Source organism: Bombyx mandarina, chromosome 16 (genome assembly GCF_030267445.1).
Source record: "Bombyx mandarina strain Sakado chromosome 16, ASM3026744v2".
NCBI classification, from domain to species: domain Eukaryota; kingdom Metazoa; phylum Arthropoda; class Insecta; order Lepidoptera; family Bombycidae; genus Bombyx; species Bombyx mandarina.
This window is the reverse complement of record NC_143222.1, coordinates 9,381,991-9,409,406: the sequence shown is the minus strand read 5'-3', so window position 1 is coordinate 9,409,406 and position 27,416 is coordinate 9,381,991. Positions and strand designations below refer to the sequence as shown.

The 27,416-nt window shown below is 37.1% G+C and overlaps 2 protein-coding genes across 3 annotated transcripts in view; one reads left to right on the top strand and one right to left on the bottom strand.

The window, feature by feature from the left end:
• Nucleotides 1-27,289, bottom strand: part of LOC114247711 (uncharacterized) — a 38,528-nt gene extending 11,239 nt beyond the window's left edge. The window contains exons 1-2 of the mRNA XM_089734023.1: nt 26,960-27,289; nt 1,522-1,642 (exon numbers count right to left, since the gene is read on the bottom strand). Of these exons, the coding sequence (XP_089590149.1) occupies nt 1,522-1,642; nt 26,960-26,972 (134 nt within the window). The 5' untranslated portion in view covers nt 26,973-27,289. The remainder of the gene's footprint in view (nt 1-1,521; nt 1,643-26,959) is intronic.
• LOC114247710 (uncharacterized) lies at nt 8,808-24,953 on the top strand. Of its 2 annotated transcripts, none has more exons than XM_028180731.2 (6): nt 8,808-9,075; nt 12,353-12,387; nt 14,810-15,076; nt 18,238-18,382; nt 22,819-22,999; nt 24,257-24,953. In XM_028180731.2, the coding sequence occupies exons 1-6, from the start codon at nt 9,016-9,018 to the stop codon at nt 24,511-24,513; spliced, it is 945 nt and encodes a 314-aa protein (XP_028036532.2). In that variant the 5' UTR covers nt 8,808-9,015; the 3' UTR covers nt 24,514-24,953. The 2 variants fall into 2 exon arrangements, with proteins under 2 accessions (XP_028036532.2, XP_089590150.1); XM_089734024.1 differs by lacking the exon at nt 8,808-9,075 and adding an exon at nt 11,270-11,354 and having other exon boundaries at nt 24,257-24,952.
• Nucleotides 27,290-27,416: the final 127 nt, after the last annotated feature.

Sequence of the window (27,416 nt, the reverse complement as noted above, 5' to 3'; positions counted from 1 at the left end):
CCCACCTGATGATAAGCGGTTACGGTCGCTCATGGACGTCAGTAATACCAGGCTTCTGTATAGTTGCAAAAATGTCGTTTAAACCAAATTGCCTTTAGCCATCGATTAGTCTTGTCGACATGGCGTTGTTTAAATGATAATAATCCGGCAGGTAATACGAATAAATTTATTCGAAGGGCAGGTACCAGTAGGTAATACAAACAGCTAAACAATGAAGTAACGAAATTACTCGTACTTAGAAACAAAATTAAGAGTCAGAGAGTAAGAGTCAAGAGAAAGAATTAGATATACATACAGAGATGAAAGTGAGAGAGAGTGAGAGTGAGAGTGAGAGTGAGAGAGAGAGAGAGAGAGAGAGAGAGAAAGCGAGGGAGAGGGACTTTATTATGCACCAAAACAATTAAAATTGAAAATTAGTGCTTAGACAAATACAAATTGTACAATACGCGGTCTTATTGCTAAAACCATCTCTTCCAGATAGCCGATTTTACATTAGAAGATTCAGTAAAAGATACGGCAGATCCATATGTCGCGGTGTGCTTAATATACAATTTACTGGTGGTAGGACCTCTTGTGAGTCCGCACGGGTAGGTACCACCACCCCCCCTATTTCTGCCGTGAAGCAGTAATGCGTTTTGGTTTGAACGGTGGGGTAGCCGTTGTAACTATGCTGAGACCTTAGAACTTATATCTCAAGGTGGGTGGCGCATTATGTAGATGTCTATGGGCTCCAGTAACCACTTAACACCAGGTGAGCTGTGAGCTCGTCTACCCACCTAAGCAAAAAAAAAAATCTGAATAATATTCAGTAGACAAAAATAAAACAAATTAATTAATTAATTAATTCACTAATTCACTTCGGACGCTACGTAATCTATTCATTTTTTTTATCTTTTGACAGGATTTCATAAAACTTGACGTTTGTAATGCCTTCGTAAACATAATTATTATTCCGATACCAAAATGAGACAAAAGATGCTTCTTTGATATCAACCAAGGAAATTTGCAAGACATTTCTTTTGCTTGGTAATTAAAGGGACGGCTGCGCCAATGTCAACACAGTTATCATGCGAAAATTACGCCGTATAATCTGATGTTCAACCAATGGCGGATCCAGGGGGAGGGTCATGGGGGTCATGACCACCCCCTGAGCTGGGTCCAGGACTTAGGTGGACCACTAATTGAATATAATTTATTTATTTATTTATGAAGTTGCACCAACAAAGTGATCATCAATACAAAACATTGAAAAATTGACAAAAGTTCATGGCAGATGTCACCTCAATTATAGGTGCAATCGACAGTGCATTAACATCAAAAATAAAAAAAATATACAGCTAAGATTTTATTTATATACTTTGTCACCATACAGATTTTATGTAACTACATACCTTCAATATTTAATTAATTAAATATAATAACTTTGTATAATGGTAAACGTTTGGGAACCAACGCATCTAAATTTGACTATGTGACCCCCTCCTGGCGCCAAAACTGGATCCGCCCTTGTGTTCGACTTACTGGTTAAATTGTTTTTCGTCGAACCATTCCGGTAGCTCCATCACCAGTTCTTCAGGTTTAACATCATCGGAGGGTTGCTCGCTGGCTTCCTTAGACAGGAGCTGGTTTACGAACTCCTCCGCTGTTGACAATTAATTAATACAAATTAGCATCCAAAAGTTATGGAGTAATTAACGCAGTTGCAGTTGGAATAATTCCTTAAAGTAAACGTGATGACAGAAAACAAAAAAAATATGAAAAAATTGAAATTCAACTAAAAAATGAATAATAAATAATATATTAGTTTAAAAAAGTAAGGCGTTTCGGTTTGAAGGGTGGGGCAACCGTTGTAACTTGAGACCTTAGAACTTATATCTCAAGGTGGGTGGCGCATTTACGTTGTAGATGTCCATGGGCTCCAGTAACCACTTAACACCAGGTGGGCTGTGAGCTCGTCCACCCACCTAAGCAATAAAAAAAAAACGCTTTCATAAAAAATCCAATTAAAAAATAGAAAATAAATTTAAAAAAAAAAGCGTAAGAAGAAATGATTTTATTGAATATTATATAAAATTATCAACAAATTAGTGATTGACTTGATTGTGATGAAGCATTTTTTATTCTGAAAATGCCTAAATATAAAAAAAAGAGAATTAGAGAAAGTTTAAATTCATGAAATCGTTACTTTTTGGCCGCAAATTTGAAAACGACCCAATTGCGCTGAGGGGTTGTATGATTATTAATCAACTATGGGATCATGGTCACTTTCATTGAGTTTCTGCAACCGACCGAGGTGGTGACGTCACCACATTTTCTAACACTATCCTGACATAGCCATCCCACCATTCCCATAGATTTAACTCAGGAAAGCAATTGTAATACTGTGCACTAAAACCAAAGTAGAGATGTATTCTTGATATATATTTATATATTGTTCCTCATGCACTCCAATGTGTATGCAAAATTGACAAATGTTAAAATATTATCAAAGTACATCCAGTAACTAGCTTATGAAAATGCAAAAAAATTATACGGATATTCCCCTTTAAATCTGGTAGGTTAACAGTATTATTTTTTTGCAGAACAAGAACGCGTAGCCAGAAAGAATTAAAGATAAGGAGCGTATTAAAGAAATCATTTTACTAAAATCGGCTAAGAAGATTCTGACATCTTAACGATTAAAATTTCAGAGGAGATACTCTTTCCCCACATATTTTTTACGGTGTTCTTGAACGTTGACGTCATTGTACATAATAGAACTTTCTGTACGATATGAGGTTAAATAGGAATCTGAACTATTTTTACTTAAAAGAAAGAGAGCGAGAGACAGAGAGAGAGAGAGTATCCTTTATTGTACATAAAAATAAACACAAGTGCAAAACATCAAATACAAAATCGCAAAGGCGATGATAGGATTTTGCGACCTCTTTCTGAGGTGGACAAAAATCAATTCAGGAAAGAATTTAACCGCGATGTGCTTATCGATTGACAAAAAAAATGTTTTCCACATAGCATCATTTTATTAAGACAGTACAAAATATCCGTCAGCACGCGAATTACGATAATTAATCACAATATTATCTACAAGACACATGTAGGCATACTTTGATAATGGCGATATGTAGATAAAGGATTTATTGACGTTCGTGCGAAATAATTATAATAATCGTAGACAAATCACTCAGGGTCACCTGGCCTCTTCTGGCGTCAACAAGCCAATATACATAATATACATAAAAGATATTGACGTAACTCGTCTAAGAATCAACAAACACTTGACATATTACTACTAATTTAAACAACAATTCTCTACAACTTACTTCACGCCTTTTATTCCAAGCACTAATATATATTATTATTAATACATATTAATAATTTGGAGTAATAAAACCTTGAGATATAAGTTCTAAGGTCTCAGTATAGTTACAACGGCTGCTCCACCCTTCAAACCGAAACGCATTACTGCTTCAGGGCAGAAATAGGCAGGACGGTGGTACCTACCCGTGCGGACTCACAAGAGGTCCTACCACCAGTAATTACGCAAATTATAATTTTGTGGGTTTGAATTTGCTCGAGTACCAAGATTCAGAACAACCACAGATCTGATTTGTCTGAGAAGTGTCATTATGATGCTCTTAAGGGTATTAAGGGTATATTAAACCCAATTCATTATGTTGGTTCAGCGAACGAACACTGAACGGATAAAGAGCAATGCCCTTTAAAATATTTCAGTGCAAAGCTATCGGACCATAATTGAAACAGTCATGTTGTTTAGTTTCATTTAGTTCTTTTATAAAACCGAGAAAGTTTTGTTCTGAACATAGTAAAAATATAAGGTACGCGATTTTGAGACCCTCGTCGCGAAATCTCGCATAAGAATTTTTTACTTATTTAAAAAAAAAAAAAAAAAAGCCCGCTGAGTTTGTTTCGCCGGTTCTTCTCAGGACTGTGGCTTTTTTTGGAACCGGTGGTAGAGTTAATATTGTTATTTATATTTTGACATTTAACAAGTGTGTTGAATTGGCATCTAAGTTGAAATAAATGATATGGCATCTAAGTTGAAATTATTTTTACTGGTGGTAGGACCTCTTGTGAGTCCGCACGGGTAGGTACCACCGCCCCGCCTATTTCTGCCGTGAAGCAGTAATGCGTTTCGGTTTGAAGGGTGGGGCAGCCGTTGTGACTATACTGAGACCTTAGAACTATATCTCAAGGTGTGTGGCGCATTTACGTTGTAGATGTCTATGGGCTCAAGCTATAAAAAAAAAAAAATTTGGAATTTGAATTTGAAAATCAAAGTTGTACACAACAAATTAAGGGACAACAATTATTATGCCACCTAGTGACATCAATACTGTTGTCGTTATGCTCGGAGTCTATAACTATAGGCACTATTGTATTGTTTACATCCAACTTGATATTGTGCGATTTGCTTCAGATATAAAGCTTTAGGTGGAAATAGCTCTAATAATATGGAAAGGAAGCTTAGGGAAGTAGCAACAGGAGCTCAGGTGCCGGTGGCTTCGAATGAATTATCGGATCCTCTTGACTGGAGAAACTGTATTCTACAATACCAATTCATAATTTAAGACACATACATAGGATCTAGTCACTAAATCTATACATATAAATAAAATTGGAGTGTTTGTTTGTAATATTGAAATAACCGCTTTTTACTACATGTATATGAATATATACGGTACATACACCAAAAAACATTTTTTACAATTTTTGTATGTCTGTCTGTCTGTCTGTTTGTTCCGGCTAATCTCTGGAACGGCTGGACCGATTTTGACAGGACTTTCACTGACAGATAGCTGATGATATAAGAAGTAACTTAGGCTACTTTTTTTAGACTAGCTTCGCCCCGCGGCGTCATCCGCGATACGACAATAACCGCGGTTAACATCGCGGGACTCAACTATTCAATAATATTTAATGTTTCCGAAGCGAAGCGAGGGCGGGTCGCTAGTTAAGAAATATAACTCTATTTTTACACAACAAAAAAATCACAGTCAAAAAGCAAACAAAAGAATCACAAAATAAACAGTCATTATTCTTAAATCTTTATTTGATAACCTTCTCTTTGTGATATCGCTGTCACACCTTGTTTTTTATTGCGCTGTTGTAATCATCGAAATTATGCTATTCATCCGACAGATATTTCATTGTCGATAACCACAACATACCCTAGTTATCTGCTGTTGACCGCATGCACATATTTATCATGAGTTAATTAATGGAATGCGATCGTTTCGCCAAACAAAACTATGATGGATTATAAACAATCCATCATATTATATCGTTTCAGTTGCACTTTTCATTTATCTTATCGTTATAACGCATTAAGAATGTAAAAAGATTATATATATATTTAAATATACGTTATCTTATATATGTTATCGAATCTAATCCTGGGATAAACGTATTAAAAGACAATAAGTGTTACCGTCATAGTATATTTATTGTTTTTTTTTTTTTTTCCTTCCTAAGCTGAGAGCCTTGAGAGGCTATTTCAGCGTAACCCTAACTTTTGTAGGTGAGCTTACGGGGCTCAAACCTGATGACGTTGCTAACACGAGCACTAGCAAGAGCCGTGCTTCGCAGAATCTACCACCGGATCGGAAACGCGACCCACTGAGAAGATCCGGCGAGAAACTCAGTGGGCTGTGTCTGAGAGTTAATTTACTCGTCGAGCCCTTCGTCACAAGCGACGGGTTCGACGAGAACGGTGACCGGTGCTTGAAGTACCTAAAAGCACCGTTAGTGGATCGGGAGGATCCGAGATTACGTGTTTTGGGCGACGTCGACTGCTTTCCATTCTGTCCGCAGGATCGGGAATGTATTTATTGTATTCTAACATTACAATTATACTGAAATTCATCCTTAAAAAAATCGGATAAAAATTAATATGCTATCACAAATCAAAATATATTTTTCAATGTGCGTATAATTATAAGTACTAGTGGTCCCGCAGTAGTCGAAATTCGACTATAATTAATTGATATTATAAGTTTAAACATTATTATGGTTCTATTGTCAAACATTATTATAATTCGATAATACAATCACAGTATTCGCCAAAACTGCACTATAGATCAATAATATTAAAGAAAAACAATATTAATCTATTTTCAATTCGACCACAGACTTTAAACAATGATAAAAGTTTCCCAATTGACAGTAAACAAAGAGTATATTTTTATGTATGTTTGTGTCAAATACATAGTGGTGTGTGTAATGTTTTCTTTATTGATTTAAAGTATCTTTTATGTGCTATTTAAAAAAAATATTAGCATTGTGCACTTCTTCTCTATATTCTCTATAAGTGTGGAAAATTTCATACTTCTCCGTTCGCGCACTTTTAGTAAAAAGGATTACAAAGTTTTTGCTTCACGTATTAATATATAGAAGAAATGTCATACTCCTCCGTTCGCACAATTATCGTAAAAAGGGGTACGAAGTTTTTGCTTCACGTATTAATATATAGAAGGAATTTCATACTCCTCCGTTCGCGCAATTTTCGTAAAAAGGGGTACAAAGTTTTTGCTTCACGTATTAATATATAGAAGAAATTTCATACTCCTCCGTTCGCACAATTATCGTAAAAAGGGGTACGAAGTTTTTGCTTCACGTATTAATATATAGAAGGAATTTCATACTCCTCCGTTCGCGCAATTTTCGTAAAAAGGGGTACAAAGTTTTTGCTTCACGTATTAATATATAGAAGAAATTTCATACTCCTCCGTTCGCACAATTATCGTAAAAAGGGGTACGAAGTTTTTGCTTCACGTATTAATATATAGAAGGAATTTCATACTCCTCCGTTCGCGCAATTTTCGTAAAAAGGGGTACAAAGTTTTTGCTTCACGTATTAATATATAGATTATTTAAACGAACTTTTACATTTCATATTGCACGTATCTTGTAAAAGTTAGCCAGGATGTTGACAACATTGTGCCGGACACAAATCAAATGCATTCTCGTCGTTATCTCTTTTCCTATGCATCATCATCATCTCAGCCTGTCTATTGTCCACTGCTGAACATAGGCCTCTCTTACCTCTCTCCCATGCACACCCATATCCTATCCTATAAAATAGTGACCGGGGGCATCGGGGGCCTCAGCTATCAATGTTGTTGTTGTTGTTGTTATTGTAGTCCTAGGGTACCCCGCTGGTACATAGGGCCCTCACTAAAGTTTAATTTTTCCGAAGCGAAGCGAGGGCGGGTCGCTAGTAATGTCATCATAAGTCATAAAGATTAAGTGGGAACGTTACATTAATTCGATAAAGACTATGCAAATTCTGATAAATAAAATTTTATTTAATTAAAATAAGACTTTCTTGTCCGAATATATTGACGGGATAATTGATATCTGTCGACCTCAAGAGATATCGATATAATGAACTGAAACTTAAAATCGATTCTGTAGAAAAGAAAAAAAAATGTATAATATTTCCACATTTAAATTATTTAAAGCACTAAAATTATACAAACGTGGTGGATTTAAATATTGAAATACTGGTTATATTTGTTCAACGTTGTTACGAGTCGTCATAAACCCCCACTGTATTGGTTTTTTCTGTCATAAGTATCAGATTGGATGAATCCTGTTTAAAATCAATTGCGCGTATGATAAAAATGCTTCCACTTCCTTGCACTTCTGTCATTAATCTCTTTTCTATTTCTCGCAAATTTTTATCACTTAAAATGTAACGGTCTTAAAAATTAAGAACACTTCAAGTTTCATTTTCGTAAAAAAAATCAAATTTTTTTAAAGATACATACCGCCTTTAAAAACGTCGTATAAAGCGATCGCTTTCGCTTATCGCTTAAAACGAAGAAACTTTATCGATATTCGTCGGCTTAAACGAGCATCATACTTGTGGCAGCAAAACAAAACAGTACGAACAATTTTCAAATTTATAAAGGAATGTTTTGATTTTAATATTAGTACAGTTACTAACGGTGGTAGGATGTCTTGTGAGTTCGCACGGGTAGGTACCACCGCCTTGCCTATTTCTGCCGTGAAGCAGTAATGCGTTTCGGTTTGAAGGGCTGGGCAGCCGTTGTACTGTTAAAAGTGAGACCTTAGAGCTCATGTCTCAAGGTGGGTGGCGGCATTTACATTGTAGATGTCTATGGGCTCTGGTAAACACTTAACATCAGGTGGGCCGTGAGCTCGTCCACCCATCTAAGCAATAAAAAAAAGCTAAGAAGTTTCTCTCACCCGATCCATACCTGTTGCGTGTTCTTCACCATGCGACCTTGCATGTTTCACGACTTCTTTAGTGCATTCGTCGACAGCGTGAATAAAAGGTTGATTTGATAAATTTTTGTTTTAAAGATATCTCTCTATCCCAAGAAGAGGACGATGATGATATTTGTCTAACGAGAATGCTACAATCTTCTACAGATGAAGATAAAAACGTACTACTTTTTGTTTAGATGGCTGATGGCTAGAATGGCTTTTGTTTAGAAGCTCCACCTGGTGCTAAGTGATCCCGGATCACATAGACATCAAACACGTAAATGCTGCCTCGAGACAAGAGTTCTAAAGTCGCAGGTTTACAGTACAACGGCTGCCCCACCCTTCTAACCGAAACGCATTAATGCTTCACGACAGAAAGGTGGTTGGTACCAACCCGTGCGACCTCACGAGACGCCTTACCAGCAGTCATTACGCAAATTATAATTTTTGCGGGTTTTACTGCCGATAATCACGTAACACCATTTGAACCGTGAGCTCGTCCACCCGTAAAAGCAACCTGTATTTGTGTCCACGTGAAAATTAAGTGATTCTATAAATGACCATTAAAACTGTCTCAACGTTAAACCTCCGCCTGCCGCGTGAGATTAGAAAAAAAAACCGTAAAAGAACAAGAAGGAAAAACAATAAAAAATTAAATACAATCGCGAACAATGGTGAATCGAGCATAGAATTTGTAAACATCAGTCGATCTGCAATTGTTTCATTCGTAGTCCCGAGAACTGTGGAGGTCCGCGTGCTAAAATGAATTCGATTGGAAAGTACATTTTTTTATTTGCCATCCACACTAGCTCTTCCGATTGGGTAAGTTAAAATAATTCACGAAGGTTAACACATATTAGGCGGGTGACGCGAAAACTCGTTTGTCACTTCCTAGTATTGAAGCGCGGTAGACGATAAAACCCGTTTTTTCTTCTTACTATATAGCGGTAGAGCACGTGAGACGTGTAAATAAAAAGGCGAAATAAACAAAGTACTGTGCACTATCAGCCCACTGAGTTTCTCGCCGGATCTTCTCAGTGGGTCGCGTTTCCGATCCGGTGGTAGATTCTGCGAAGCACTGCTCTTGCTGGGGCCAATGTTAGCAACACTGTTGTTGAGCCAGTGTTTGAGCCAATGTTTGAGCCCTTGAGCTCACTGACATGTTAGAGCGAAGCTGAAATAGCCTCTCAAGGCTATCAGCATAGGTAGGAGAAAAAAAAAGCGCACTATCTATTGCCGGCGGATCGCGAAGTTACTACCTGCCGATACAATGACTTTGGGACCATATGGAAATAAGACATAAAAATAGGTCAATTAGATCAAAAGATATCACTTTTCCGCGGACTATTTTGACGCGAAAAAGTTTGAAAAATATTCACACGATTCGGCGAAAAAGTGGCACCATGAAAAAGTGTTAATTGTTACCGCATGTGATTTTCTCAAAACCGGTCTTCATAATAATGCTAAGCATTTACTTAAAACAACATACGTTACATTAGTTAGATTAGTCATCAAGAACTGTTAATGAATTTTAGAATAGTAAATTCATAATTAAATATCTGCTATGAGTGTTTTGTAAATTCTAGTGATGAGTAGGCCACGTTGCGAGCATGTAGAGTTGACACTGCCCCGTTTATGATACATTACGCTAAGACAAAAGCTACTACACAGTGTTCTTTTTTTATTGCTTGGATGGGTGGACCAGCTCACAGCCCACCTGGCGTTAAGTGGGTCCTGGAGCCCATAGACATCTACCAGGTAAATGCGCCACTCACCTTGAGATATAAGTTCTCAAGTCTCCGTATAGTTACAACGGCCGCCCCGCCTTTCAAATCGAAACGCATTACTTGCTTCACGGCAGCAATAGGAGGGGTGGTGGTACCTACCCGTGCGGATTCACAAGAGGTCCTACCACCAGTAAGAATTGTTACTTCTTCTCATACATTAAGGTGGGGTTATATGGTACAGGTCGCGATGTCCACGAGAAACCATCTAAAACCAGGTGAATCGTGCGCTATCCATCCACGCTAACAATAATGCCTAGTAATACATCTGAAAGATCGACGAACATTTAACTTTTAGCGATAAAGCGTATTGTACAAATTATACCAATCCGCTAACTTATTTTCAACATTAATTATGTTTTTGTGCGTAATAATCGTAAATAGACATGCTTTAACAAAAACCGATTTCAAATCGAAAAAATAATGATATTCCAAAACAAATTAATACACACTAAAAACAATAATCATCGAAATCGGTTGACGGGATATTGAGTTATTGAGTTATTCGTCTATTCGTCGCGCACGTACTTAATGGAAATGTAAAACTTATATGGTTTTCTTATGGATACCATTATCAGAACTGGACTCCAAAATGGGACATAAAATGGGGGAAAATGGGAACTTGAAATGGGACCACACGGGAAGCGTCAGCTTTCTAATAAAAAAAGAATCATCAAAATCGATTCACCCAGTCAAAAGTTGTGAAGTTTTTTTTAGTTTTTTTTTATTGCCTTTGTAGGCTGACGAGCGTACGGCCCACCTGATGGTAAGTGGTTACCGTCGCCCATGGACTTCAGCAATGCCAGGAGCAGAGCCAAGCCGCTGCCTACTGCTTAATACTCTCCACAAGCCTCGTTTGAAGAAGGACATGTCATAGCGTTCGGGAAACACCGTGGAGGGGAGCAAACATAAAAAAAATACAGTCGAATTGAGAACCTCCTTATTTTTAGAAATGGGTTAATAGAGTACGCTCTATCTCTCTTTCTCTCTCTAATATGCGAACGACACTATTGCAAAACAAAACGTTTGTTGACTGTGAAGGAAATCAAGTCTGATTCGCCTAAAGTGCCTAGACAACCTTGATCCTTCAGTTGTTTGCCCTCTATAATTACAGAAGTAACAATTATGTTAATAAAAAATCTTGTCTATTTTTATATCTTGAATAATCTCTTGTAGTTTATCATTTATATGAAAAAAAATTACCGATGTTGGGGCGTATTGTAAGCCCACACGGGTAGGTATCGCTGGACTGCCTATTTCTGCCGTCAAGCTGTCATTTGTTCCGGTTTGAACGGTTACAGCCGTCATAGAACATAGGTGAGACATCATAATAACATTATAAGGTAGTGGCGGCATTTACATGGTTGATGACTATGGGCGCCAGTAACAACTTTATAACACGTGCATCTTGAGGTTGATCACCTATATGAGCAATAAAAAAAACAGAATCGGTTATTTAAAAATCAATTACTAAAAATATTATACTAGATGTTAACCACAGCCTCACCCGCATTTTCTAGGTGGCAGTGAAATTTACCGTTAGAATACGATATATTCTCGGGATAAAAGGTACCCTATGTCACACTCCACACCTAAGGTTATCACTTTTAAAAAAATCATGTCAATCCGTTGCTTTGATTCGACGTGGAAGGTCAAATAAATAAACACACTTTCATATTTATAATATCGAGAGGTTTAAGGCTATTTGGTTTAAGCGACATTTTGCTTAATACGCAACATTTATCTTTATAATTAAGGGCCCATTTTATTTGGTACAACTATCAACAATTTGATGTTTAATTGAACTTCAATTAAGTTTACCCCATTCAAATAGCTGAAGAAATTTTTTGTCTTGATATTTTTTCCAAATTTTAAACTTTTAATGGCTCTCCTGTAATATTACAAAATTACGCTTAAGCCATATATATAAACTTTCAACCGTCGATATTATAAGTAAAGTATGTATTAGTATGAAAGTACATAATGTATTCATTCATAAAGATTACAATAATTCGACAAATTCTGATAAATACCATTTTTATTTAATTAGAATCGATTTCCTTATCCGAACATTTTGACGGGATAATTGATATCTGTCAATCTTAAGTGATATCAATATCATCAAATTAAATAAATATAAAATCGATTCTGTAGAGAGAGAAAAAAATTTATAATATTTCCACATTTAAATTATTTAAAGCATTAAAATTATACAAACGACGTAGATTTACATATTGAAATACTGGTTATATCTGTTCAAGGTTTATTATAATTCGTCATGAAACCGCCACTGTATTGATTTTTTTCTGTCATAGGTATCAGATTGGATGAATCCTGTTCAAAATCAATTGTGAGTATGATAAAAATGCTTCGACTTCCTTGCACTTCTGTCATTAATCTTTTTCTATTTCTCGCAAATTTTCATCATTTAAAATCGATTTTGAAAACACTATTTTATTTCATCAACTGAAATTTGAGTCGTCTATTATCAAAGGTGGCAATCTGTGCATTTGGCCAAAAAAGAATTATTGATATTTCAATACAGATTGATTTGAATATAATCGTCTCCTTCAAAGAATACGGTTCAAAACCTGCATTAAATAAAGGTTAATACTTAACCTGTTATTTATCTAAGATGTCGTTCAGAAGAGTTTTGTGACTGCCAATGGAATACAAAGTCAATTCGTTTTTCTGATTTACCAATAATTATCCACAAGTCACATTGCCGGCTTTGATACTAGTCGACTCATTTAAGAAATCAATAAATTGTCAACAAATACATTTAAAGATACCTAAGATCTACATCTCATATGTTATTGAGCTCTGATTTGAATATCTAAAAATATCTTATGAAATAAAAAATAACAAATAGCGGTCGAACAAATGTTATATACATATTTTGCGATACTTGCTTGAGCAACGTTTTGTTTTCTGTGTTATGTGATAGATAAAATTCAAGATCAATGAATATAATATGGGTTTTTAGTCCTTGCAGACAGACAAGCTTACGGTCCACCACGGTGAACACATTCCATCTACGTGTTAGTTTAGGGCTTCAGATTTGTAGCCTGGGAATAGCTTTTTTTGTTGCCCTTGTAGGCAGACGACCATGCGGCCCACCTGATGGTGAGTGGTTATCGTCACTCATGGACGTCACCACGGCAGGGGTAGAGACAAGCCGCTTTTTTTTGTCCTACCGAAACTGATAGCCTTGAGCGGCTATTTCAGCGTAACCTTAACTAGTAGATGAGCACACGGGGCTCAAACCTGACGACGTTGCTAACACGAACCCTAGCAAGAGCCGTGCTTCGCAGAATCTACCACCGGATCGGAAACGCGACCCACTGAGAAGATCCGGCGAGAAACTCAGTGGGCTGTGTCTGTGGATTAATTTACTCGTCGAGCCCTTCGTCGCCAGCGACGGGTTCGACGAGAACGATGACCGGTGCTTGAAGTACTTAAAAGCACCGTTAGTGGATCGGGAGGATCCGAAATGATGTGTTTTGGGCGACGTCGACTGCTTTCCATTTTGTCCGCAGGACCGGGAAGACAAGCCGCTACCTACCGCTAATTAGTTTTTATCTTCAGCGCTTTAAAACCCACTGCTGGGCACAGGGCTCCCTTTTTTACATCATAACGTTCCATCCGCCATTCTGATTCACGTGCCATAGGTCTTCCGGCACCTCTAAGACCTAATCTTGCTCATAATTCCGTCACTGTCTTACTCCATGTTCAACTTCATTTCAGATCCGATACTCTACTAATTCCTAATGACTAGGTACTACTAATTACTTTACTTTAATTCCTTTATATTCATTCAAATAATAGTAGTGTGTTTAGATAGAATAAGATAGAATAGAATGAGTTAAGCTCGCCTTTGTACATAGTATTTAGACATTCTTTAAATCTGTTTTTATTGTATTTTCTTTTTGTGTACTATAAGTATAAAAAATAAAAAAATATCTGTACTAATGCGATATAAATGCGAAAGTAGCTGTCTGTCTATCTGTCGCGCTTTCACGCCAAAACTCCTGAACCATTTAAATGAAATTTGGTACACACTTAGTCTAGAGCCTGAGAAAGGAGATACGTTACTTTTTACGGCGAAAAAGTGTTGTAAAGGGTTGAAAGGGGGGATGAAGTGTTGTATGGAAGTATCGCCATTTTTAGAGCTAAAAGCTTTCAAGATTTCACTTATTTACTTATTAATTTTTTACATACTTTATACTTTTAATTATGTTTTAGGCTGTGGATTCGATATAAATAAACATGACTAAGCTTACACACATCAGAATAACAAATAGGCTATATTGGCTATATATTTATAAACATATAGTGTGAATTACCCAAAATATAACGATAAGTGTCAAATAAGGAAAACATTTGCAATCTGCGAACTTTTTGCGGCACATGCAAAACGCAAAAATAGTTGCACAAAATAGTACATGCACGTAAATATTTATAACAAAAAAAAAACCCGTGACAGCATAATATATCTATCTTTTATTTATGAGTCATTATCGCCAAAATAGTGATCTATAAATATAAGAAGAGGAAAGATTAATCTTTTTGTTTGTTACGTTCTCTTTTTTAATGTGTTTATTACTGTGACGACCTGATTTGTGTAAAAGAACATTTAATAAGATCAATAATAAAATAAAATACATATAAAATACCTTATATCTTAAGAATAATCTTAAGAATAACCGTATCTTAAGAATAATCTTAAGAAACACTAATACACTTAGATGTTTTAAAATCATTGCTTACAGTGAAGACCAGCAATCAACACCGGTTTACGATTTATTAAAATCGGTCATGGATCACGATACAGATCTTCAAACATCGACGAGCCTTTACGAATCTTACAAAAACGACGGAAAGATCCGTGAAAACAATGAACTATCTACGGATGCATTGAAAACGAAACTTGAAAATACGATTAGGAATTCAAAAATACTAGCGGAGACATTGAAAACACAGATCGACGTTATAACAGCTCGGGAGAACGCGTTGAAAGACGCCATCGCAAATGGAAGGTAATTATGAAAGGGCTTATATAGACCAAATACGCAGCCAATTATGACATCTATTTCTAAGGAAATTAGCTCGATTTTCGGTTATTTTTTGTCATAAAGTTATTATTCTATCGATAAACAAAATTGCAAGAACATTAAGAATATTTTTAGACTCGCTTAGAAGTAATTTCAATTTAGGAGAATGATAGTTTCCGAATAGCAGAAAATATGTCGAAAGCTGTTCATAGTGGTTTATGACGTCAGTGCAGGCGTGCGACAAGGATAGCGAAATGATTTTTTTCTAAGCTTTAACGGTTGCAAAGTCATGGAGATTTAAAATTACCTCTTAAGGGGGCGTCCATAAATTACGTGAGGTGTTTTTTTAAATTTTCTGCTATGGTGAGATCTTCGTTCAACTTCGTTCTGATCTAGCCACTCTAAGCCATTGGCACTTGCACAAAGTAACTCATTAGCTCGTCTTGTGACAATCCGTGAGGGTCGCACTTTGCGGAACATACGCGCTTGCTTAGCTGGTGCAATGTGGGCTGATCGCCTGTGCTCTGCAGCTCTTGTGCTAGATGCAAAGTAAATACCGCATGTAATGACCGCATGAGTGAATGATCTTAATCGTATTACGATTACGCTCAAGATTAAATCTTAAGCATGTACAATCTGGATGAAATGGACCAAAATAGTATTTTTTTTTGTTTCAATCAGAAAAAAAATTGCGTGATATTTGCCGAGACCCCCCCTTTCTCCAACGTAAGATTAGATGAGATTTGACTCGACCCCCTCCCCCCCTTAAACACCTCACGTAATTTATGGACGCCCCCTAAGGCCTACTTAATTTAAAAGTATCTTGAGCTATTTATACGCAAATTATATATGCAAATACTAATAAAAACTGAGTTGCTTTTCAACAAAGTTTACAGGAAGTTATAAGTCCGTTTTAAAATAGCTACCGGACGACACTGCAGACACAGATCTAATCTCTGCATCGAAAACAAACATGAATTCCAGTTTATAATGCAACGTATTTTAATTAAAAAATTATACTGAATAAAAACTGTGTATAATAGTTTAAAAACTTAAAAAAAACACGTTTTCAAAGTAAACAGGACTTAAAATTAATCTTAATCACTTTGCATTCTGGTCGTTTCTTGGTACGTGGATTAGGGAGGTCAAGCTAATAAAATAATGTTAAAAATGAACAATGCTAAATTTAATCTAGAATACTCTATATACAGTGTGATTCTTTATAATGTGCACAAATCGAATATGAGGGAATCTATGCTTACTTTAATCGAGGGAAAAATATAAAAAAAAATTTTTTTTGTTATTTTTATGGTTTTTTTTTTTTTTTTCTCTACTGTGACTCCGGTGTAAACAAAACGGTGTAACTTTGAACTAAATGATCTATCGCGCTTAAACAAATTCCATAATGATTGGAAGTATTTAGGCGTCCTCATAAAATGAAAAAGTGGGAGAAAACCTCCCCTCAATTGAAAATAAATATGTTTTTTTAGCATAAATCTGTAATTTTTTCATCAATTTTTACAACAATCCTAAAATTTCTCAAAAAGACGCCCCCTTTACCCACTTTTTTATTACTTAAAATTATTCTACATCGTATTAGTAAAAATTTCATGTTTATAACTCAAACATAACTTTTTCTATTAAGTGTGCCATCTGCCCGCATCTTCCAGGAAGTTCACAGAAGGTTGTCGATCACTGGACTTGGATCAAGTAGAGATCGTCGCGAGCCGCCATTTTCATTTTATGAGGATGCCTAAATACTTACAATCATTATGGAATTTGTTTGACCGCAATAGATCATTTAGTTCAAAAGTTACAAAGTTTTGTTTACACCAGAGTCATAGTAGTGAACAAAAATTTTAAAATTCCATAAAAAATAAATATTTAGCATTTATTAAATATTTTTCCCTCGATAAAATGAAGCATAGATTCCCTCATTTCGATATGTGCACATTATAAAGAATCACTCAGTATAATGTAATTGGGACTTCCAACTCTTGTTTCAAGGTTGGCGACGGTAGGTATTATTAGTTGTAATTTGAATAGCGTACACGTGACTATGCCAGCAAAATAGCAGAACATATATAATATTATGTATGTGTTTTTTTATTACTTAGAAGGGTGTACGAGCTGACGGCCGACCTGGTGTTAATTGGTTACTGCAGCATATATATATATGTTGGCACACGTCAGGGATGGCGGAGCGGTAGTTTCGTCATCACTCGTATTCGATTGAACTCAGTTTAGTCAATATAACTTTTCAATAATAATTATTGAAAGTCAACACACACAACTTTCACAATGACAGGATAAACCGACAGTTTCGTTGCACATACCGACAGACCGACTGACTGACTGACTGACGGCCAGCTCACTGCTGCGACGGACGGAATCACTGTCTGACACGAATGCCACGACTCTGTCCACGTACCGCCATTTTATACTGTGGCGTTACGGAGTCTACCCTTCGTTTTGTGATATTTATCAAAACAACATTTCATCATTTAAAATAATAATCAAAACCACCGTCTTAATATTACTAAAAGTCGTTATCCACGACAAATAAAAGTCGTTATCCACGACATGTATATATATATCGGTTTTTCGTCGTCGCTGTCGTCGCCGAACATACTGTGGAAGAGCAACCCGGTCGGCGGTGTATCGCGTTCCGACCCGGCAGGCTGGTTCTGGCCCAGCGGGGTATCCTAGAACACCAGCGGCATCGCCTGGGCGGCTTGGCAGGGCCGCCGTACCGCGGAGACCGACGTCGTCGGTCGTCGACTATCGCCTCGACGACCCGTCGGTCGGGCGTCCTCGGGGTGGCGCCGTGTGTCTGGTTGTAGGGTTGACCGCGGGAACCCCCCTACTCTGACCGGGTTCTGACTCCGGACGGAGATCGGACGTCGGGTGTAAGAGTGCAGGGGAGTCGTTTAGTGGGTGGGCCCTAAAAACCTTGGGCCCGCGATCTGCTCTCAACACCTGCAGATCGTTGAGTCTCAAATACCCCGCGCGCCCCCTAGGCGCGGGGACCTCGTAGGAGGTTCGGCCCCCGGCCCGAAAAAAAAAAATATAAGCATCAATAACATAACTTGCAGAAACAAAACTAATCTCAATTTTACTGGTTGACGTTGTTAATGCCTTGACAGGTTTGGGGTGACATCGGCGACGGTTTCGACTCTGGGTCAAGTACCCCGTTCGTACATAATCCGCGACGGACGATGGACTCTCTGCACCTCGCTGATACAAACATCAGCGGAACCTTTAACAGGACCGCGATGTACTGGACAAGAGGTCAGTCTATTTTAGTTTGTTAAACGAAGCTAAGCCTTCATATTTTATATGCATTAGTCTGTATTGTTTTCTTCGTTTATTGTAGACTAGCAACCCGCCCTCGCTTCGCTTCGGAAACTGTAATTTATTATTGACTTCTCCACTATTTAATGGATGCTATTATACATATAAGTAAACCTTCCTCTTCAATCACTCTATCTATTTAAAAAAGACCCCATGAAAATCCGTTGCGTACTTTTAAACATTTAACCATATATATATAATTTACTACTAAAACTATAAGTCTACGGGCACGAAATTTGCGATGGCTGAGCGATGGCGGCAGCGGGGCGACGCGACACGGAGCGGGTAGGCAGCAATATCTCGCGCGGGCACGAAACAAGCTGGCGGGCAGTCGCGCTTGAGCAGTGTTGTGCGAATCATGAGTTTACGTCGAAGAGAACTATTGGAGCCTAGTCTCCTATTGAGAGAATTATTATTACCTAGAGATGGTGTTCATCCAATAAATCAACGAAGACGCAATTTGGGAGAATTTTCTACGCTTTATTACGAGCTAAGGTGTCATTCAATTAAATTTTAAATTCCTTGTTAAATTATAAATTCCTCATTATCAATTTCCATTACTAAAATAAGAACTGAACACAACACTGTGTACCCGCGCAAACGACGAAACCAAAGTAGTTTGTTCTCGTCGCTTCCGCGTCGCCGTCGCCCCATCATCGCCCGTACATCGCTCGATCGCCCCGCTCCGCCATCGCCCGTTTCGTGCCCGTCCTTTTTTTTTTTATGATTAAAGGATTACTGGTGGCCCGGAGGCCTTTCCAGTTTCACCAGGACAGGTGGGCGAGCAAAGGCTCAGCCAGGAGGGGTGGGATTTGCTAACAGCTGCCCTAGCGCCTCCGAAGGAGACCTAACAACTCAAGAGTAGCTGCTTCGCGAATGAATCTACTACCGGATCGGAATCGCGACCCGCTGAGAAGATCCGGCGAGAAACTCAGCGAGCTGATTCATGGGTTAGGTTGCACGGCGAACTCTTTGTCGAGTTCGACGAGTACGGTTACCGAGGTCCCTAAGCCTGCTCCTAGAGCTGAAGGCGTCTAGTGCAAAGGTTATTGGATCTGATGGATCCGTAAGGACGTGTCTAGGGCGTCGACGGTGACTGGCTCCTGCATTATCAGGATTCGGGGAGTAGTCAGCGGCGGCTACGATAAGGCGATTATCATGACGACGTGCCCGTCCGCATACTGTGCAATGCTTTTGTATACATCGCCGTCGCGCCGCTGTCGCCATCGCTCGGCCATCGCAAGTTTCGTGTCCGTAGACTCAATGCTGAGGATCGTGACTGTATGTCAATCTTCTCCACTCGGTCCGGTTCTGCGGGATATGTATCGCTCCCTGTATCTGGCATGTGTTATTATTAAAAGGACTAGTGACATCCACTAGTCCTTTTAATAATAATACCCATTACTAATAATACCTATTCCGCTTAATCGTTTCACTCTTGACATAGTCTTCGTGATTGTTACGTACCTTTGGAAGGGGCAGATCTGACGCGTTTTATTATCTTTTATTTTAGATCAATTAGCGGTATATTGTTAATGACAAGATGGTTCGGTATAAACAGCTTCGAATTTATTGTTGGACTGTCAGGAAAGCATTTTTTTTTAAATAAGGTTTATTCTTCTTCTTTTTTTAAGTTTCTTTTTTTTAAATTTTTCTTTTGATTTTGTGTGTCACATACGCATGTATGCGACGCGCATTTTATGGTAAAACAAAAGACGAGAAAAAGTGAGAGTGAGTGAGATAGTCCAAATGCAAACACGGTCAGTTTTTGGACAGTTTCCGGTACTGTGTTTGAATTAGTTAATAACAAATAAATTCAAAAGCAAAAAGCGCTATAGATAATAATTCGTGTCTTTGTAACGATTGAGCAGATGCAAATCGAATCGCAAAAACAATTGAAAAATCTTTCTGCAATTTTGCAAATGAAAACATTTTAAACATATATACGGGTAAATGTCAAATAATCAAGAACTACATAATAATGTGTATACATAGACGTATGTACGTACAAATAGGCTTATTCACGATTCAAAATGTTTATATACTATTTATTTATTTGGGAAACCAACAATACAAAACAAACATAATATTAAAAAAACATAGCTAAACTAAAGCTAGCTAAATAACTATGTACGTACAAAGAGCATTATTCTCTGTTCAAAATATTTATGTAATACTAGCTGACCCGGCAGACTTCGTAGTGCCTCAATCGATAAATAATAAACCTAATCTTTTGTATTAAATAAACTTAAAACAAACAAAAGGAATCCGTCCGACGCGGCGACGGGGGGGGGGGGACATCAAAGGAAAAACAAAATTGTTATTTTTATTTAATTCCGAGCATTTTCATATTTATCTATCTTTTAAACCTTCTCTGGATTTCCACAAATAATTCAAGATCAAAATTAGCCAAATCGGTCCAGCCGTTCTCGAATTTCAGCGAGACTAACAAACAGCTATTCATTTTTATATTTACTTCTTATTTTAGATATACGGACTGTTTTTTGCCGTAATTCTTTTAGGCGTTGTAGTAGTAATGTTAGAAACTTGGCTCTGCACGTTAGCGATATAATTAATCTTGCTACCGGGCTCAATAAAAAAGTTAAATACACCTCGAGGAAAAAAAAACATTAGTTATTGATAAAAAATATAATGTAATGTAGGTAAGAAAATCTAGTTTTGATAAGTTGAATGTGAAAAAAAAACCTTAAATTAAATTGTTATTATAAAACTTTTTTCATATGAATTGCGAGTTTTTTTTTTTTTTAAACCCAATTTTACTAGAGTTAATTACTTCAAATGAATGAAAAATGTTGCGACAAAATAATTCGGTAACGATTTCAAAAATATTAAAGCAATTTCTAATAAACAACACATTGCACATGTGTAGTGTAGTAGATCATCACCATGTCGCGCCAATCGTAGACATAGTTTTTTTTTTTTTTTTATTGTGGACGAGCTCACAGCCCACCTGGTGTTAAGTGGTTACTGGAGCCCATAGACATCTACAACGGAAATGCGCCACACACCTTGAGATGTAAGTTCTAAGGTCTCAGTATAGTCCCAATGGCTGCCCCACCCTTCAAACCGAAACGCATTACTGCTTCACGGCAGAAATAAGCGGACTCACAAGAGGTCCTACCACCAGTAATTACGCAAATTATAATTTTGCGGGTTTGATTTTTATTACACGATGTTATTCCTTCACCGTGGAAGTCAATAGTGGACATAAGTAACACTATTTTCATGATACATATTTATAATAATATCATGGCGTTTTGAAAACTGTATTTTCGTGATCTCACCGAGCTTATTCGTCGGTACTTGAAAGTATTATAACAAATGCGCGATTAAGTAAAACCAACTCTGATCACATTAGCACCACAGTGGTAGCACTGTAACGAGTTGTAAGCTTTACTGGTGGTAGGACCTCTTGTAAGTCCGCACGGGTGGGTACCACCACCCCGCCTATTTCTGCCGTGAAGCAGTAAGGCGTAACGGTTTGAAGGGTGGGGCAGCCGTTGAACTAAACTAAAACCTTAGAACTCATATCTCAAGGTGGTTTACGTTGTAGATATGATATCGTAAATATAATGTAAATGTCTTAGCATAATTATGTTGATACCTCTACTATCCGACGTTGGCAAAGTTGTACTTAAACCTAAGTAAAAAAAGCCAGAAAGAAAAAAAAAAACAGGTACGTATTTCTAAATGAGTGGGAAGTGGGGAGAGGCTTGTGGAGAGTATTAAGCGGTAGGCAGTAGGCAGTATCAATGTGTAGTCGTCTGCCTACAAGGGCAATAAAAAAAAAATACAGTTTGTGTTTAGGATTGTTTTATATCATGGATAGGCAAACGTGCGCTACCACCACCACAAGGCATGAGAGCGCAGTCTCAAGTTCATCAAACCGTCCCGTCAAGTCGGAACAAAGTGACTGCTTGCCTACAGAAATGGGCAAAATTGTACAGTAGGTACCCGGCAAAAATATAAAAAAGAATCGATCGGCTGATTTCGGCTCTCGTAGAGCGTTGTCCCTGTCGCACACTTCATATCTACGGACTGTTAGTGTTGCGTGCAACAGAGAGAGAATAAAGCCGAAATTAGTGGACAGTCTCTTTCCAAAAATCGATGTGCAATATTTATCGTCAGGTACTGTACTCATTCGGGCTCAGAATACTCCCTACCTACCAATCGTTAATAAGTAAACTAAGAAATCATCGCGTCGCATTTGTTTTGCTACTTCTAATTTCACTTAGACTTTTCCGACTTTAGTTATTACTCGATTAAGTTTAAATTAGTTATTTCCCGATATTAATTACTTAAAATGCTAAAATAACTTTGTGTACGGCTTCATAATTTTTTTTATTTAATAGGTATCAGTCAAGCGAGACCCGTGCGCCTTTAACTCTGTTATTAAATACGAAACGATACCGACACAGCGACGACTTTTGTACGTTGAGGATGACTATTTATGTTTGAAGACGAACTTCAAGGACACGCTCGAGCGATATCTGAGCGTCACGACACGAATCCTCAATGAAACTTGCGTAAATGGTATGTTAATTTCTTGTCTACAGTAGTAGTAATGCAGCGACCAGCGGATGTTGCAATAATCGTGATAAATCAGTATGAACTTCGCCGGCAAGGTAAATTCAACTTTAACCGCGTTTGTCGACGTTCCAAAATAAAGTTTATTGTTTTTTATCTTTTAACTTTATGCTTTTGCGTTTATGAATCGTAAAAGTTTTCGAAGTATTGCTTGCTCTCTTACATTTTATTTATTGCGTGCAACACGGATGTAAATCCCATTTGATGTTGCGTGGTTACCGATGCCCACAGCTGATTTCACTATATAAATGCCGCGACCCACCTTGGGCAGTGGTCGGCAGCCTTGTTAACCAAAAGAGCCAAATATAGATAACACACAATTAAAATTTTAATCAAAGAGCCATTTTTTTAACATATCGTCTTTTCCCATTAAAAGTGTACAATTTCCAAAAATATTCGAAATTGAGTTAATATGCGGAATTATTTGGTATCATCAGTAATTTTCTCATAATAAATACTGTCCAAAGAGCATAGTTTAGTTTTAGTTTACCTATGTTTTGACTACTATTAACAAAATTAATAAATAATTTCTTACTTTAAAAGACAGATGATGTAACTGGTAAAAAATAAAAAATAAATGTTGCAAAGATGATTAATATTAAAAATATCACATGTTAAACCTTTAACGGTAAAATTAGTAAGTTTTGAGATTATACAGTTTTAATGCGAGAAGACGATATATTTTTATAGCCTTCCTTTATAAAAATGGTTACTTCGTCTCTGACAAGGCAAGATAATAAGTAGGTAATATTCCGTGCCTGAATTAAATATTTCGCGGAAGAGCCGTAGCCGAGAGGTCAAAGGGCCGCAGGCTGCCGACCACTGACATTGGGATATGAGGCCTAAGTTTCAATGTTATAGTTATAACGACTGTTTCACCCTTCCAACCGGAACGCATTACGGTTTCACGACAGAAGTAGCAGGGTGGTACTTTTTTTTTAACGGTAATCCATTTACGGATACCCGGTTGAGGGGGGTAACTGACCAGGTTATGTCGGACCCTGGCGCCTCCAGAGAGGAAGAGGGAGCCGAGGGAGGTCAAGGTCCTCCACCTCCCCCAATTCCTCACAGGAGACTACGCCTTGGGTGGTACCTACTTGTGTGAGCTCATTAGAGGCCCTACCATAGAATATAGAACAGCATAAAGATAAGATTAAGCAGTGGATTAAAATTATTAATCGATAACTTTTGCGTATATTCAAGGTACATTAAGGAGTCTTGCTGATAACGTATTGGAGTGCGGTATAAGGACTCTGACCGAATACACCTTTTATCCTCAAGGAAGCTCTCCTTTTAAGCTGCCCCTTGAATACTGCGCGGAAGGAGACGGTTCTTGTAAATTGATCGTCGCATGGCACATTTCCAATGCAACCATAGAGAATTTTGAATTCTTTAAAAACGAACAGGAATTCAAGAACTATTTTATGAAATCCGGACCGTATTTTAATCGTATTTTTTAACGAAACAAATTTGAGTATCGATTACATAATTAATCGATAATGCGATTGATTTTTAATTAGAAATCGGAATAGAAAAAAAACCCAAAATACTTATGTAAAAAATTTGCAATAAAAAAAGCGGGGTTTGTCTTGTATGAAATAAATGTTTATTTTTGTTTTTTAATAATATGTTTTATTACAGCTAGTACAGTAAAAGTCCCTTATTAGCACTTCCTTCAATCGCGTTTTCACTATTCGCGGATTACTCAATTACTATATTCGGTACATGTATTCGGTATATGTAACCGGTACATTGGTAAAATAAAGCATTCCATTAAGTAGGTATCCAACCAAATATCCTTTGTACCATTACAGTTCAATATTCACGGCAATTTTGCGAATAAAGATATTTTAGATATTATTATGTATGGTAATATAATAAAGCAGAAATAAGATTACTCTATCATAATTGAAAATTATTATGTCTGTACATTCGAACATCGCTCAAAACATCGCTACTTGACCGATTAAATAAAACTAGTAAATTTGTATTAAATTAGAATCGATAGGTACATATTTCATTATCGATCAATAATAGTGATCGAAGATATTTATATTTTATCTCTGGCGACGGTAACCATAGAACATTAACAAATTAAAATCTTCATCAATCATCAATCTGGCCCTAAAATCTTCATCAATCATCTTCATCAATCAAAACGGCCGTCTGGTGTAGTGGTAAGTGACATGGTCACTGCACAAGGGGGTCGCGGTTTCGAATCCCGCGAAGGGAAGGTATTTGTATGATAAATATAAATGTATTTTCCAGGGTTATGGATGTATCTTAAATATATGTATGTGTATAAAATCTTACATTTATTTCCGTTATCTGGTACCTGTAACACAAGTTCTTTACGAACTTATCACGGGACCAGTTAACGTAGTGTGATTGTTAGTAAATATTTATTTATTTTATTTATTATTTATTTAATCTATATTGAGTCACTTTAATAAAAAAAAATTCATTCTGTCTTAAATGTCATAATTGCTGTGAAAAAAATGAAGACGTCGTGGCCTAGAGGATATGACGTCCGGTGCTTTCGTATCGCGCGATGCGACTATACCTACATCCTACATGTGTTCTAATGACAGCTACCAATTTTACTAATGAATTACGCGCTTGAAAAAGGTACACGACTGACACAAGTTTGGCTGTGAGTTCGTCCACTTATTTTAGTAACAAAAAAAAACCGGTTATGGTAATACTAACAAATACCTACTTATAAGATAACAAACACTGCACAAAATCACGATTTTAAATTTACGCACACGGTGTACCTTACATCGGGGTTTCTCTGGGATTCAATTATATCCACTATTATTCTATTAAAAAACGAAATCTCAAACGCCTATATTTTTAGTAAGAAAACATCAGCCGAAATAGGGAGTACGGTGTCGTTGCTCCTCTGCCGATCTATAGCACTAGCCGTCGAAAGCGAAACGTTTATTTATTTCTAGTGTTTAATGTACCATTTTAGTATGTATCAATAAATGAATACAAAAATAACAATAGGCTTCAACGTTTTTTTACTTAGCATTTAATAAAGAATACTGAAAAAACCACAAAAAATACTTAGTCATACCTTTTTGTTCTACTTAACGAAATGCGTTGTTTTTTTTCCCTACCTAATCTGATAGCCTTGAGAGGCTATTTCAGCGTAACCTTAACTAGTAGGTGAGCTCACGGGCCTCAAACCTGACGACGTTGCTAACACGAACCCTATAGGTGCCGTGCAGAATCTACCAGCGGATCGGAAACTCGATCCACTGAGAAGATCCGGCGAGAAACTCAGTGAGCTGTGTCAGTGGGTTAATTTACTCGTCGAGCCCTTCGTCACAAGCGGGTTCGACGAGAACGATGACCGGTGCTTGAGGTACCTAAAAGCACCATTATATTCCACTAATGTAAGATTATTAACTAATCTATTTAATGAACAGGTCGTCCGGAGATTAATAAAGGTAATATTTAACACAAACTTTATGTTACACAATCACGAATCGGTAATGTGGTAGCTAAACTTTAATTTTCCTTAATAGCTTCCACGAATGGAATCGAGTAATATAAATCGAACTTTTCAAATTTATAAATTTTGCGTAAGTAAGTACGTTATCAAAAATTCATTATTCATTTACTGGTGATATTGGACAGAAAACTCGCCCGAATACCACAATTTTAATATTTTTTACTACCATGAAGATATGAGGGTGGAATAGCCGCTTCGACCTCATGTCTCAAGATGGGCAGTGGCATTCGTGCGACGAATATGGTCTCCGTACCCACATAGCATCAGGTGGCGCGCAAGTTTGCCCAAAAATCTAAAGAAATATTTTTTTTATTATTTAAATTAATTTATATTTTCTATCTATTAAATATATTCAGCACAATGTTATTCGTTTATATACTTACGGCTTAATTTCATTGTTCGCACTTCACCTTACTGTACGAAAAAATGTTCTACAATATTTAATTCACTAAAATTAAAATTATTAGGAACTGAAAACGAGATAGGTTTTTTAGTTTCGTTTCAAACTTTCTCCGCGGCATTTATTTTAATTAAATCCAGCTAAACAGTAAAACACAACCTCACTTAGTGCATTCACGGACAAATCAAGTTCATTAATAACAAAAATTCTCTTAGTAGTCTGTGGAGCGTTTATTTTATACAGTTAGTAGATCACCGAGTAGGGCCACGAATAACGGTCTGTTGTAAGTCGTCAGGTGCACATACTTCAAACTGTTCTATATTCAGTATTACCATCCACATACCTACTGTCGAAAATAAATAACGGAACTGTTCATTTCGAGACATCGATCGATATCAATAGTCGATTGAATTGGGCGCAACATTGTTCATTCATCAAAT